This window comes from Haliotis rufescens, unplaced genomic scaffold (genome assembly GCF_023055435.1).
Source record: "Haliotis rufescens isolate VD_foot unplaced genomic scaffold, xgHalRufe1.0.p SCAF_1, whole genome shotgun sequence".
Classification (NCBI taxonomy): Eukaryota; Metazoa; Mollusca; class Gastropoda; order Lepetellida; family Haliotidae; genus Haliotis; species Haliotis rufescens.
Window position 1 is genome coordinate 34,333,502 of NW_025963779.1, and position 15,372 is coordinate 34,348,873.

General features: G+C 42.0%; 1 protein-coding gene across 1 annotated transcript; it reads right to left on the reverse strand.

Annotated features, from left to right (window-relative positions):
• Nucleotides 1-405: 405 nt before the first annotated feature.
• Nucleotides 406-13,510, reverse strand: LOC124139460 (zinc finger protein 567-like). Its single transcript, XM_046506526.2, has 8 exons — nt 13,418-13,510; nt 11,732-11,956; nt 9,224-10,547; nt 5,990-6,260; nt 4,978-5,271; nt 2,974-3,107; nt 2,052-2,236; nt 406-1,521 (listed from the first exon to the last, which is right to left on the reverse strand). Exons 2-8 carry the CDS (start codon nt 11,952-11,954, stop codon nt 1,022-1,024), a joined length of 2,931 nt encoding a protein of 976 aa, XP_046362482.2. The 5' UTR covers nt 11,955-11,956; nt 13,418-13,510; the 3' UTR covers nt 406-1,021.
• Between the last annotated feature and the right edge of the window lie 1,862 nt (nt 13,511-15,372).

Below are 15,372 nucleotides of genomic sequence, written 5' to 3' on the forward strand. Positions count from 1 at the left end.
TAAAGATAATAGGGCTGGGAAGTGTCCAAATTTACTTCCCAGGTACCCGACCCCCTATTACCCAACCCTACCCAGGTACCCACTGTAGATCTCAAGAGTTGGGAACAAAATGTCTGATTGGGAACTGTTTTACCGCAGCCCTGGCAAAAACTATTTAGATACATGTATCAAACAATCAGATCATCCATACACCGAAGTTGACTGAAGCTTTATCTTTACTCAAACATATACAAGTCAAAAGGAATGTGTGCATCGTCAAAAAGAAATGCGAACATTGGCGACTTGTAGTGTAACCACTGAGCTATAGTGAGTTTTAGCCAGAAACAATATATCACATGATTAACCACAGGTCCAGGTGGTCCTGTGGGTACCTGGGTCCTACTCAGCCCCCCTCACCACCCCCCACCGGAGTACCAGAGTTACCTATCCAAGCTCTAAAAGATACCTCTTGTCTTTAACATGAACTCTTTTCTCTTGTCTTCCTCCTCATTCTGCTGCAGTGCAAAGCAGGTGCTCACGTGGTTCTTCAACCAGTTCATCAAACGTTTCCTTTCCGTATGACAGTCTGCATGAACTGAACTACTTCTGCTGCAACATCCCCTGGAGGAGGACATCCTATAGGTTCAGGTTCTAACTATATTACAAATGAGAAAAGTCTGCTTCAGTGCCAGTCTGGAACTAGACATCCATATTAGTGGTGTGAATGATCTTGGAAGCTGTTGATAGAAGAGATATAAGCTAACACCAGACTGAACTGATGATCTGACTGTAACTTGAAGTAAGGTGTTGTAGCCATGGTAACTGCTGTCAACTGAACAGCCAAATTACCATTTCAGTCACTGAGTGAGTATTGGTTGACACTGTATTTAGCCATATTCCAGCCTTATTATGGAAGACAAGACATGGGCTTCACACGCTGTACCAATGTGGGAATTGAACATGGGTCTTTAGCCTGACAAGCCAATGGACTAATCACAAGGCTACCCTACTGCTCTTAAGTCTCTGAGAGTCTGACTTGACACTAGGCCTTCTTCGCTGTTGTTGCTTTAATTTTGCCTGTATGCAGCTCGGACTCCACTTTCCTCATGTACGCTAGCATGTCCTTGTCAGTATTGTACTTAACATCAAACCCTGGGTGCTTGTGTACTACATGCTTCCGACAGTTTCCACTTAAGGCACAAGCATAGGAGCAATACGGGCAGCTGTACGGCTTGACGTCCTTGAATATATGCTGTGTACGGATATGCTTCTTGAGCTTGCCGCTGGTCCAGGGGCTGTAGTCGCAGTGCGGACATTGGTAGGTGGAGTCGGAGTGGATCACTTGGTGGTCGCGGAGATAGTGGCGGTTCTTGAAGCCCTTGCCACATATTTCACAGGTGTACTTGTGTGGGTCGGCGTGAATATGGCGAATGTGGGCCTTCATCCTGCTGGCTGACAGGGCTCTGTAGCTGCAGACGGGGCAAGTCTGCTCCTGACGTTTATCAAACTCAGCCTTCACGCCGTGTTGCTGGAAGGTGTGATCTGAAATAGATATCAGAATTCATCTTGGTGAAATAATGTCACTGACTTATGAAAACACAGTTCTGACCAGTCAAGATCGTTATTGCTGTTAAACCCTGCATTTGGCCATTCGATCTATGCCATCAGGGTATCATAAAGTAATGTAATAAGCTCACTGGAACCTTTGTGAAGAAAATACTGCAAATCATGAAATTAATGCAATTTGTTTTATATCTGGCTACACTTGCGTATGTTGTAACATCAGGTTAGCTGCGAGTGCAAAAAATAATGTACAAATCACGCAACGATCAACAAATAAATAAGGAATGTCGTACTAGAAAGTATTTTGAATTTCCAATTCAGGGCTGCTCACAATTCATCCCTCATCTTATGGACAGTACGCTTTACTGGAGCTACTCAATAAAATATTTCAACCATGGCAATATCCAAGCTCACTGAGCTAAATGATAATCTCAAATTTTTCAATGACTATAAAATCATCCCACAATATGAGATGTGATAAAGTGGATGTCATCATCAAAACAACCTACTCATGAACTGGATCCTGTTGTTGCAAGCATACTGGCAGTGGTCACATGAGTATTCCCGTGTCGTGCTGTGGCGGAATGCAATGTGTCGCTGCAGAGTCCACGGGTCACAGAACCCCGAGCCACAGATCTCACACAGGTACGGACGTTTGTTCAGGTGCAGGGCATTGACATGCATTTGTAGCGCTCTGGATAAAAATCAGGCTAACTCAGGCCACAGAGACATACACAATGAATGTTTTAACCAAATCCCCGGGCATTCACACTTTTACAATGTTTACCATAACTCTGAAACAAGTCGTGTCTCAAACCTTAATTCCGTCAGATTTGACACCCACTAGGAGTACCTGTTACCACATTTTCATTTGACATTCTTATCTGACCAATCTGGTTAACTACTTAACTAAACCTGTGTTAACATAATTTATCATCAAAAACTGAAGATATCGCTAATGTGAGATCAAGTGATATCTTCATAGAGATATTGCCAGAATGAATTGCATCACTCTACAGACCATTACCATCATAGATTACCATGATGTCACAATCAAAAATCATCACATGCTTCACTGTCAAAGAAGCTGGCTGGCTCCACTGTTTGCATTCAAGGCACTGGTCGTTTCTGTTTACAAATTGAAAAGCTGGAAGAATGATTTTGGACGATAAATAGAATCTCACCGTAATGTCTTTCCTATCAAACATATCAACAACACTTATTGATACAAGTATAAATCTCTCTTGCAAGCCTTGGAGTCTTCAAATTTTCTTGACTTGTGTTGATATATTTTATATCAAAAGAAACAAGGGTGAGATTCTCAATCTATATGGCATCAGTAAATTACATTTTGTCAAATCCTGCCATGTCTGAGATACTCATCCGGCCAACTTGTTGTTACCGAATCTACAGTAAAAGTTACATACTTACAGTTTGGTTTTGACTTTTGTGGGACAGTAGGAGCATTGTATTCTGTTGTCAAAGTGTTTGGCCTTCTTGTGAGCGTCCAGGTATCGGGCAGTGATTGTCTGGTAGTCACAACCCTCCACATTACAGCTGTACACCTGCAGCCAAAACCACACAGTGTCGGAGTGGATGTCGGTTGATACGACTACGTCATCTTGGTATGTCTTTACATACACTACTGATCTACCCACATGTAAATATGGTCGATATTATGGACAAGACTGGTTATTAGGACCAAGAGATGTTTATCTCAAGCAGTGTTCGAAATGTTACGTTAATATCTAATGGAAAATAGTGACAGCACTGCAGTGACCAGGGTTCAAATTGTACCAATTTAGATTGAATTTATAAGTTTCTATCAGTGCACAGGCTACAAGTAAGTGTTCAACATTAGGCTAAAAAAAAAATAGTCATGGTTCTCAGGCACCCCTGCATCATCACAAAATCCGACGCACGTCTCGTTTTTATTTCCATTTCCCCCATCCATCCCAAAAATCCTTAAATATTCCGCTTCTTGAACACACAACTCGGCAGTGAAATTTTACAATACTTAAAAACACAATGCGATCCAATATAGCGTGCAGTTACTTCCCTTTACATGCACACTGCCTTACGATGCATCTAGTCTTATGTGTTATGGTCATGGCGGTAATAGGAGTTTGTGTGCTTGTTTTGCCATTTGCAAATTTGATCAAACATGAAATTTAAGATAAAATATAACTAGACGTGATGATTTACAAATTCAATGGTATTTGTGTACTGTATGCGGGACAATGTTCCATACACAGAGATTAAGGTGACATGTGTATTTGTCTCATAAAATTAGCCGGAAATAGCAATCAGCTGTTGACACATTTTCTTCTATATCTAGGGGTGATTTAGTTTAGAAAATACTTAATGTCATGGCCACAAGAAAATTCAATACAGTGATAGGAAGACTAAAAACTATGTATCTCTAACATGTCTAATGACCAATGTTTGTTCCAAAGTGAGTATATGGTCAGTTGATGTGATTTGCTGATCAGATCACATACGATTTCGCTGAAATTAATGTGAACAAAATTGTATGAAATCTTTGAGGAAAGTTATATAATGGATTACAAACGTAAGTAACAGCCACCAGATAGTGTAATAATAGGACTAACTTGCACACTTCCTTACGTATTTGTTGACATGCGTCTTCCGGTGTTCTGGTTCATTGTATGTGTCTATTATGCGTACACTGGTAGTTCAACGGTATTCCAGTATTTCACTCATCAAGGAACACATTTATGTAGGGAGGGCCCTTTCCCAGGTTGATTGTGCACAATGGTGTATTTTGTTACATACTAATTTGAACAACTGAAAAAACAAACAAAAGGCACCATATTTTCAAAAGCCATTGCCTGAGAACCAATTCTTTTATTTTTATAAGCCTTAAGGGGTCCAGTGTACTTTGCTGTTAAAAAATTTAAATCTTGGGTTGTCTTAATTCCTGAAATTAACAAGGACTCTTTGACTTTCTTAGCTCCTGCCAGCAACATGCAGTGCTTTTAAAAAGTATTTTGACCTCTGCATCGGTCCCTGGTTCACACACCTGCTGCTTCCTGTGTTCCACAGAGGTTCTGTCAAGGCTAAGCTTGTCAATATCATTCTTGATGTCAACAGAAACCTTTTTGGTTTGTACGCCTCATATTCCACCGGTTCAGCATCTAGTTGTTCTCAGATTTCAACCAGTTTCTGATCTAAAGACATGCTAAGCCTTTTCCAAGTTACATAGCTACCTTTGAAGTATTTTTCTGTGCTTATTTAAATGGAGCTGTGTCCTCTTTGTAAATTGGTTAATGATCAATAATTACAAGTACAAATAAACCTTGAGAATGGCCTGATGATACTTGCTCAAATTGCAACTTTGTCACAGACAGTTCTTCATAAGGCATGCTTGTTTCATTCGTGAACATTTGTTCCAGATACATGAAGTTCACTTACCACAAAGTTGTGATCGACTCCATGGACCTGTTGTTCGTGGATCTTCTGATCACAGGACTTCTTGAAGCGTTCACCACACCTGGAACACATAAACTTGGTCTGGTTCTGATGGATCCGTAGAACATGTTGATTGAGGAGGTCTCGGCGGACAAAGGACCGCTGACACTCAGGACAGGGATGGCGCACCTCCGGGTGGCTCTCACGAACATGGCGCTCCACCTTCTGAATGTCAATGTTGGCAAAAGCACATCCTGTTACCTCACAGCACACCAGCAGAGACTTGTGGCGTTCTACCTGTGGAGCAGACATTGGACAGCACATAGAATCTGTAATCTCCATTACAGATCGTACTAGGGGAGTCACGATTCACGGATACACCTCATATGATGCATGTTATGCCTACCCAAGTATTGATTCATGTTTTCATTCTGTATTGATCTGCAAAAAGTTATGTTTTTGCATTAATCTAGGCTTATACCTACTCAGGTCAGCATTACCATAGCACTTATTACTGAGAAAATGCTAAATCTGCTTGCACATAATTATCAGAACTAGCCGGACTGATCCGTCATGCTAGTTAAACAAGGACAGGTTGATAACATGACCTCATGGTAGCAGGGCCAGGTGGACTATGTATGTATGCATGAGGTGTGCATGTTAGGACACCCCTAGGCCATACAGATGCTGTGTTGTTGATCTGCCCTCAGGAATGCACACTGGCACCAGCTTGAATATCACTCAGGTCTTGAGTGAGTGAAAGATGCAAAGTACTTCAACTGGAACAGTGTTTTTAACCATCACAATATTATTGAAACAGTTAAAACAGGGTTTGCGAAGGTGCTGGTCCCCTGAAGAGTAATTCAACATTCATCAGGACCAGTAGTGATCAAACCTTGTTGATCTGCCTGGCTAGCGAACATGCGAAGCACGAGCCTCCCAATCGACAGAATATAAGGACATTAGAAGAATATCTGCAACAACCATGACAAATGTGGGATGTCCTATTTCCTACCTGTTGTCGTGTCAAGTTGTGATACTGCAGCAGATGGTTCTTGAGGGAGGCCCGAGAGGCCAGCATTACACCACACTCTATACACTTGACCATGGCAGCCCTCGACAGTGTACACTTCGGCCCCGGCATCTTCCGAACCTTGCCCGAGTTCATCATTACAACACTGCCCCGAGACAACCTATTCCTCTTCTTTGGTGGCCTTTTCAGTTTCAATATGCTCATGTTTCTAATCTTCTTCAGCCTCAAAAGCATAAACGCTAAATGGACAGATCTGTAACAGAGAGTATGCATGTCATGCTTTAAGAAGGACCCTCCTACGACATGTAAGAAGAAGACATCAAAGATCACTGAACTGATATAAATTTCCTTAAAACCAATACATGTATTTTGCATCTCTTGTTTTTCGTAAAATTAATTAACTTTTTAATATCGTTCCAGGTTACAAAATACCAAGATCACTTTTCAGTTATTGACAGTTTGCGGAGGCAGTTCTTGTGGGGAGGCAGCTCTGCGACGGGTGGGCCACTTTAGACAAAGTAATGCAGGATAAGTATACAAATATAAAAAATATCTAGATTTTACTAGATTTTTTTAACTTATCCTGCACTACTCCTTAATCCATCTGCATCAGACGGTACGGCAGAGGGCATAGCTTCAGATGTGACCTTCCAAAACTCTCCAACCAAGCAGCAACAGCGACATCCGGCATTGAGTGACCATTTCTGTCAAAAAGGGAGGAGAGAATCAGGTATGCATGATGTCCCGGTATCATTGCAGGAATAGAAATTAAACGTAGTTAAAGTCTAAAACTGACCTACCAAGCCAGTGTAGCATGTAACATGCGACGCGCACATAGTAGAAGTTCTTGTTCATCTTCAAACAAGATAGGGGCGGGATGATGAAGGATCTGTTGGCTGTCCCTGGAGTAGATTCTTGGCTATGAAGTCCCAGCACAGCCTAAGATGAACGGCTCCATAAGCTGTGCACTCAAATCTCTCACGGGTGATGTCTAGACGGCGTAGTTTGCTCACTGGTGTCGCTGTTGCCACGGCCAAGAGGAAGACCGTCTTCTTGGTGAGGTTGTAGACACTGAGTAGAGTGGCTCAAAATGCGCACCTCAAAGTGTAAGAACCACGACCAGATCCCAGGGTGGTGGTCTGAACTTGGCCTTCTGGTCTTCCAGACAAAAGGAGCGTAACAGCGCTTGGAGTTACGGAATCTTGGTCATCTTTGGATCTTTGGTAGGTTGTGGTGGTGCTGCCCTTCAGACAGCGCTTGTGGCGCAGGAACAGATGATTTGGGGTGACACAGAGGCAGGATCCTGGTGTTTCTCCTTGCAGAAACTCTCAAAGGAGCACCACTTGTCGTCATAAAGGCCCCTGGTGGAAGGTCAGTGTGCCAAGGTGATTGCTGCCATGCACGGACCACAGCCCAGAGACGACTTGACCCTCCAGATGCGCTCCCCAGCTTTGGAGTGAGGCTGTGAGCTCTGTCAAGGAGAGGCCGTCTAAGACGTTCGTTTCCATCATCCACCATTGGAGATGTGGCTTGAGGTGATCCAGGAGGACGATGGAGACTGACCGGTCCTTGCACCTGATGTAGGGAACAAGGAACATCTGTATCGAGCTCAGATGAAGCCTCCCCGAGGAGGTCAAATCCTGCGCTGTTGTGAGGAGACCCAGGAGTGCCTGCTACTGGCACAGAGTGTGGGGTTGTAAGAAAGCAGGGAGTAGGTGGAGTTGGATTCGGTGCCACATGTCCCTGGGAACTAAGAGGAGGTCTCTGTCGGTCAGGAAGAGGCCTCCGATGAATTGGAGATTAAACGAAGGTGTGAGTTCTGACATTGACAATCCAACCCAACCAATAGAGGAGACACTGTGTGAAGTCTCTGTGGCAGATTAGTGTAGGTGTCTGCTGTGGATGACTACGTCAGGCAGGTCTTCTCTCAGAGTGAGTTGAAACTGCGCCGCAGAATAATGAAACATATGTCCCAATTCCACCAACACATCCTAATCACCCGCCTACAGGGGTCTCGACGACCGGAATGACTGCGGGTGAGAGGTCCCAGTCGTTGGCATCTGTCGCGTCAACGTTTAGCCTTGCGGTCCACACTCCCTCCATGGGAACGGTCACGGCGTGCCTGGTAGGTTCGGGTGAAGGAAAGGTAGAACCATGTGATGAAGAAGCACGGATCGTAGAGGTGCCACCAAGATCCACACAAGGTGCTGTCTGAGGCGCCAAGGGCGTCACAGAAGCTGAAGGCATCGGAAGAGCCATAAACCTGGGAATTGCTTGCTGAAACATTGACTGCATTAGTTGAATCCAAGAAGGATCCATGCAAGGTGTTTGAAGTGGCTTGAAAGGCGTCGGGAGGAAGGATGGAGGTCCAAATCCCAAAGCTCAGAATCATCACCAGTGTCACATCAACGAAGATAGAGTGGGTCTGTATCGATGGTGAGGAGGTAGACATAGTCCCCACGAAGATACAGGTATGGAGGTGGACGCTGGAGGTACCCCGCCTGAGGAAGAGATGGTCATGGCTGGTTTGGGTGTAGTAGGCTCGGATGAGTCAGACGTATTTTTACTGAGACGTTTCCGGGCCTGCTGTGTCTGCCAGGTATTTGGAGAAAGCTGTAGGTGAGAGTGGCAGACAATCTTTACACTTAGTAGCCTGGGAGCAGATTTATTGCTGTGGCACTTGCTACAGCGTGGCATGTATCCGCAGTGATAGCAGAGTGTAATCAAAATGTGTCCCTGTCTGATTATGTATGCCACAATCATTTTTCCCAGGCATGTGGGTTTATGGAGAATATGTTTACACAAAGAACGTGAAAGACCACCACTTATATAACAATAATATCGCCAGGGAATGACAATGAATTGAAATGAATTAAACGCATGAGACAAAAATATGTGACCATGAAATGAATTCAAAATGGCCAATTGGAACTACTATGCGCCTGATATTTACAGGTGATAAATATTAATGCTAGGGCATAAATCACATGAAAGATATTATGTCACAAACCGTAAGCACAAATAAAATTCACAAGAATGATAGTGTTGCAAAACACGCAAAGGATTCAAGTGGATTAGAGCTTCTTCAGTAAGACCTCTCACAGCTCTTTTTCTGTCAAGAACAAGCAGTAAATTCATTTAGGAGTAATGCAGGATAAGTTAAAAAATCAGAAACATAAAAAGGCTTAGTTCATTGCCTTGCACGTCAGCTCCTACCTGTAATGCAGTCTCCATCGACTGTACATGGAGAAGCTCTCTGGGCAGCGGCAGCACTGCCAAGTCTTCTTGTCGTAGTCATGGTGACACATGGAGGAGGAAGCCTCGAATGCCCACCGGGTACAACGGCTTGTCAGGTACCTCAGGGAGATTTTTTTGGATAATGGTTGAAAGGACAGTTCCAGCTGCTTTGAAGAAACCTTATTTTTTCTTCTCTTTGGACTAGAATCAGATGGATCATATCTCTTTGGGGGGCGCTTTGTTCGATTTGGCCGTTTACTTTTTAAACTAACATTCTTAGAGTCTTTAGATTTGGACTTGGCTCTTGATTTCTTTGATGGCAGTTCCACAGCCTTATGATCTGTACCAGAAAAGGCCTGTTTATAGGAGTCTTTTTTAACAATGGCATCCTGCCCCTCACACTCAGAAAAGTCTTCTAAAGATGCATGCTCATTGAAGGAGTCAGTGGTTTGTTCAGGGAGGGTTTCATCATCATCAATAAAATCGTAATTCCCTTCTTCACCCTCTAGTTCTTCATCAGATACTTCTGGAGTGCTGGCATAGCTCAGTCTACTCCATGAAGTCTGTTGTAACCTGGAAGACTGTCTCTTGCCTGGTTCTATAGCCATCTTTTGTCGGACTGGTCTTGTCCTCTTGGGGCTGCCAGTCTGTCCAGATGTGCTAGACTTCTGCTCAACCTTTGACAAATTCCTCACAGATCTTCTTGCACCTGAACCTTTACTCACATCAGAGTTGAACAAAGAAGATCCACCAGCATTGGAACCTCGGGCAGATTTACGTTTTGGGAGTTCTGCAGCAGCAACTGATTTGTCTTTTGCAGTCCTGCTTGTTGTTCTTTTCTTTCTTCCGCTCATTGTCTCTATTGGAATGTCTTCTATAAGTTCAAAACATTTTTCAGACTTAAAAACATTCTTTTTTGGTGTAGATTTGACAGGTGATGATTTCCTTTTCTTCACAGATCCTGGCCCTGCATCCAAGTCCTGATAGGCGTCTTGTAACACTTCTTCATCAGTTGTATTTGAGTCTTGATCATACTGTTCTTCACTGTCTTTGGCATCCCATGCAGTATCCATAGATGGAGTAAACACACCCTTTAAAAGAGTTTTAGGTAAAACTCCTATTTCTTCTGAACAGCTTTTTCTTACAGAGGAATAGTACTTTGATTTAGAGAGTAAACTTTGAGCATCTTCAAATTTAAGTTTCACAGCAATGTTTTCAATTTCTTGTATAGTTTCTTTTGTGACAGCAAGTTCTCCAGTGTACACATAATCTAAAAGAACACCCAAAATACTGGAGGGCACATCTGCAATAGAATACAAATCTCATTAATCAGCATTTAAATTATAGACACTGAGAACCTAAAAAGTGTTATAAAATAAGAGGTAACATGGTAGGTGATTTAAGGTTCAGGGTTATTACATACACGTGTACCAGGGGTGTGGAAATATCAAAATTGTAACCAGTAAAAACAATTCGCTTGTCTGGCGATGAAGTCAACTTGTCCCCATTGACCAAAACGGTGTGGAATCCATGAATAATAAATTTGTCTATTGCTTGGCTGTAATCAAATGAAAACCATACATTTTGTGCTGCCATTTGATCTACCATGGCTGCATGGTACTCGGATCAACAAATCAGAGAGTGCGTCCAAAATCACGAACAAGGAAGTAAACAATACAATGCGGTTTAGTAGTGGGATGATATACCGATGAATCATTGGATCACGTTTTTTTACTTCTCGATACAAGTATCGATCACTGTGGCACACGAAGCAAAAAATATCAATTCATACCTTAAATGTTTACTTAAATAACTGTTACATCAAACACTAACTAGTAGTGAAAATTAGTAGTCAAAACATAAGTATTTTCATTCATTGCGTCATACTTGACACTACCAACTGATAATCGTCACTGTGCCAGGTATTTGGCTATCCTCTCTATGAAAAACATGGCTTACACACCACAGATAGGAGCACATGCAAGTATTGTGATAGGTATCAGATCGTGTACGAGGTATCATGATATGTATCTGATCGCACAGTTGGTGCATCGTCCAAGCCCTACAAAGTTTACATTTTTTTAAAGCTACGTTTTGTACTCCTTACAAATATTTTATCAACACTGACTACGCATGCTCATGGTGTGCTAAATTTAAAAGTATTTGCTTGTTGGACAATACCATGTAACAAGTCGGAGAAGGTAAAGATTGATTTTCCACACCCCTGATGAACCCCTTAACTCTGGCTTAATTTCATACAGTTCTAATGTCTATAAGCTCTTCTCTGTCTGCAAACTGTCAAAGTCACCACTTTGATATGACAACTTGTGGCTTTTCAAATGAAAGCTCTTATTCTGATGTTCACAATTCCCAATTTAATTGGTCAGCATTTTAATTGGTCAGAGCAAGGTACCTTAGACATTCTTTTACATATATTTCATAGCAGCATTCACATTCACACTCATCTGTTCACGGAGATCTCCTTACCAATATTTATAAAGACAGTTGAAGGCAGCATAGAACCCTTTCTAAAGAGAGACAACTCTTGATGGAAATATGCAGAGTTGACGGCCAAGTAGAGATAATGCGCCTCAAACTTGTGCCCATCATTGCTGACCAGCGTCACATCACATAGGGACTGGTAGTTCCGAAGGTCCTCAAACCGCTGTCGTAAAGTGCTCTCGTGATCAGCGTCTTGCAACGTTTCCATCTCTGGAGACAGCCAACATACAGAACATGAGACTGAGGCAACAATAAATTAATGTATTAGAGTCTCCTCCCAAAAAAATATTTCTGAGAGGATGGAGGCATTTTATTTTTTATATTTTATAACAAACAGTTCAAGGCATGTGTGTACATGGAATGTTTTGTAGAACTACTTATATGGTGTATAGCATCGTGTCATGAAAGGAGAGACCTCTTGGGATTCATCCCTTAGCAACAAAACTTAATTTGTAAGTAAGTTTTATTTTCTTAATCAGAGGTATTTTAACATTGCCTTTTAACATGGTATTCATTGCAATAATGCAATATTAAGCACTCAGGTTTCTTCCTCTAAATTTGTCGTTCTATCATTGAAATACAAGATACATTTACACAGCCATAACATTAGTTGTAACTATACAAACATGAATTGAGAAATTTTTAAAACCAATTTGGGAATTTGTGCTCTGATTTGCTTCAGACTTGGGGTCATATATTGGCCTCTGATAAGTTGAGATAAATCCTTGACCAGACAAAGCTATTTTCTTCGTCTGGAGGTGTATCTAAACTACAGTAGTGTCACTGTGTAAAACATTAATGTTAATAGTGGCACTAGGCTGAGGGTCACTTTCTATCCTTTTCCATTTATTTGTGCGAAAACTGGTTTTGAATGATTTTAAGACCATTTTAATGGCTTTAGAGAGCATGTATTCTGAAAAATATATGGGAAAGGGGAAAGAATGAACCCAGTCTCGTCGTGTTGGTTGCAATCGCGATAAATCGAAAGAGAAAAGCGTTTCAAAATATTTTTATCTACATTTTTTTATATGAATGCGTGAGAATTTCCCAACCTTGCGTGTGACATAGGCGATAAATGCGTGAGAGTTGACAGGTATGCAATTATGGGGTATAAGCGTCCCGGTCAGCAAACCGCCTGCAATTTGTCGTGCTGAGTTGCATCGCTCGTGTTTGAATCCCAGATTCACACTGATTATTGTCCCTAGTGTCCCTCCCCGGTGGGTTTCACCAAAGGTGTGACTGTCTAAGACCTACATCACTTTGGGCTTTCGTAACACATGAAGCTGGCATACAATGACACAATCGAAATGCTGTTCAAAGTTGCGTTGAAACAAACTCACGCAATTACCATTTTCTGAATGCTTATATTTTACAGCTGATTCATTCATCCATTCAAGGGGAGGTAATCACGTGCGTGGACCAGACATTACTCGTAATAAGAGTGCAAGGAAGGCATGCAATGTAAATAGTTAGCCGTCAAAGATTTTCCTGCAGTCTCTTTAATTGGTGCATGTAAACGACACTGTACATTGCAACAACCATCAAACACATATTTGCAAAATTTTGATAAATATCTTGATTTTCAAAGAAATCTCTGCTGTGGTTGCAAAGAATATTTCAAAATTAAAAATAATCAGATACCTTCTAACTAATGACAACACGCATACTTACCAACTTCTGCTTTTTTGCAATATCTCAAACTAAGAATTGTCTTAGCTGGATAGTTTCACACGATGGCGGCACATTTCCATCGTTTGAGCGACAAGGTCTGTATTTAAAGCGCCCCCTCAACGGGCACTGGCTTTTCGCATGGGAGGTAATCGATTGTAGCCTAAGTTAATGAAAGCGGGAAATTAGAAATTGCATTTCGCCTCCGAAGGCAGGACAAATTTTAGCAAGCACGATTAATTGACACAAGAAATGTCATTGTTTATGAAGTAATTGTTCATGTTAAGAGCTGGCCAAACAAAGTTCTTATTGGTCAACGACCAGTTATTCAGTGTTATTTCTGAAATATGATAAAAAAAGGCGGTAAAAAACTTCACTGTATCACCAATCTCCTTACGTTGTCGATACGGCTAAACAACACCCACTTTAGCGGTAGCGAGAACAAAGACCTGACTTTAATGAGATTGCTGTATCACTTACTTTGGCTTTTGTCAAACTTTGAGTAAATGCGTTTTCAATTAATTCCATTAAAATCAGATCTTAGTTCTCGCTACCGCTAAAGGGAGTGTTGTTTATAGCATCACCACAGAGGCGGGTAAGAACATTCAGTTTTTGGTGTTTTCTCGGCTAGACTATGGAAACAGCTTGTTGTGGGGGGTTGCAAACAGTTAGTGCAGAACACGGCAGCCAGGATTGTGACAAGGACATCACGTACGTCACACATCACTCCTGTCCTCAAGCATCTACACTGGCTTCCGGTTGCGTCAAGGATCATGTACAAAATGCTGTCTTTGACATACAAGTGTGTCAACAACCAGGCTCCAGCTTATCTCTCCACTCTGCTCCAGCTTCATAATCCACCAAGAACTCTTCGATCAGCAAATCAACACCTGCTATCTGTTCCTCGGTATAGACTTTCCAGCTATGGACTAAAGACTTTCAGTGTGGCTGCCCCAAAGTTATGGAATGATCTTCCACTTGTGATTAAACTTTCCTCAACATTTCAGACATTCAAAGCAAAACAAAAGACACATTTGTTCAAAAAAGCTTTCCAGGGTGACATTTGAATGTAGCGCTTTGAGCATGAACTCCACATGGAGGCTAGCGCATTATAAGTGCACATTATTGTTATTATTATTATTATCATCATCATTATTCTTACATTTCTTGTGATTTCTTAGAATAAGAAATGTTTTATCAGTGTGTCGTCAACCAACGGACTAGCTCTGGTAACCGCATATAGGTCTCTTTGCTGCTCCCTTAGAATAGGTTCGACCACGAGGCTCCAATGTTTAATAGTTCAAATGGTCATTCAACTGACATTTCAGTGATTAGGCATTGGAATCGGAGTGGTCTAACCTATTTAAACATGACCAACATCCATAGCACCTAAATACTAAAAAAAATACTGTCTTGTTAAAGGTATTTTGAAAGATATTCAGGTGCCGACAGCATCTAAGGTATTGATATGGGGTGGCTTCACAACTCGTGGGAGAACACAACTCATCATCGTTAATGCCAATATGAGTGGCGTACAGTACCGGTACGACATCCCTTTGTGCAAAAGCAGGGACGTAACGTGCAGCAGTATAATGCCTGCCCACATGTTGCACGTGTTGTAACAGACTTTTTGAGGCAGCATAACATTGCTGTACTGCCATGCCCGACTTCTCCTCCAAACCTCTCCCCACTGAACATGTCTGGGCTGAGATGTTACGACGCCTACCACAGGATCAGAACCAGTGGGTAACCCCAACTCAGTTGGGCCAATCTTTGGTTCACATTTGGAACATCCCCCAGGCTGTTTACAATCACCTGGTGTCTTCAATGCGCTGCCACAGCCTCGCATGTATCAAAGTGGACACACACGATAATCACATTGTTAATTGACTTGTTGCACCACTTTTAGAGCCTGTGGATCTGTCTCCTGTTACCGGGTATGGGTTTTGTAAGTGAGT

Coding starts and splice junctions, on each gene's coding strand:
- LOC124139460 (XM_046506526.2), bottom strand. CDS start 11,954: ATGGAAACGTTGCAAGACGCTGATCACGAGAGCACTTTACGACAGCGG. Junction 5,272..5,989: donor ACAACTTGACACGACAACAG/GTAGGAAATAGG, acceptor TCTGCTCCACAG/GTAGAACGCCACAAGTCTCT. Junction 1,522..2,051: donor CAACAGGATCCAGTTCATGA/GTAGGTTGTTTT, acceptor TATCTATTTCAG/ATCACACCTTCCAGCAACAC.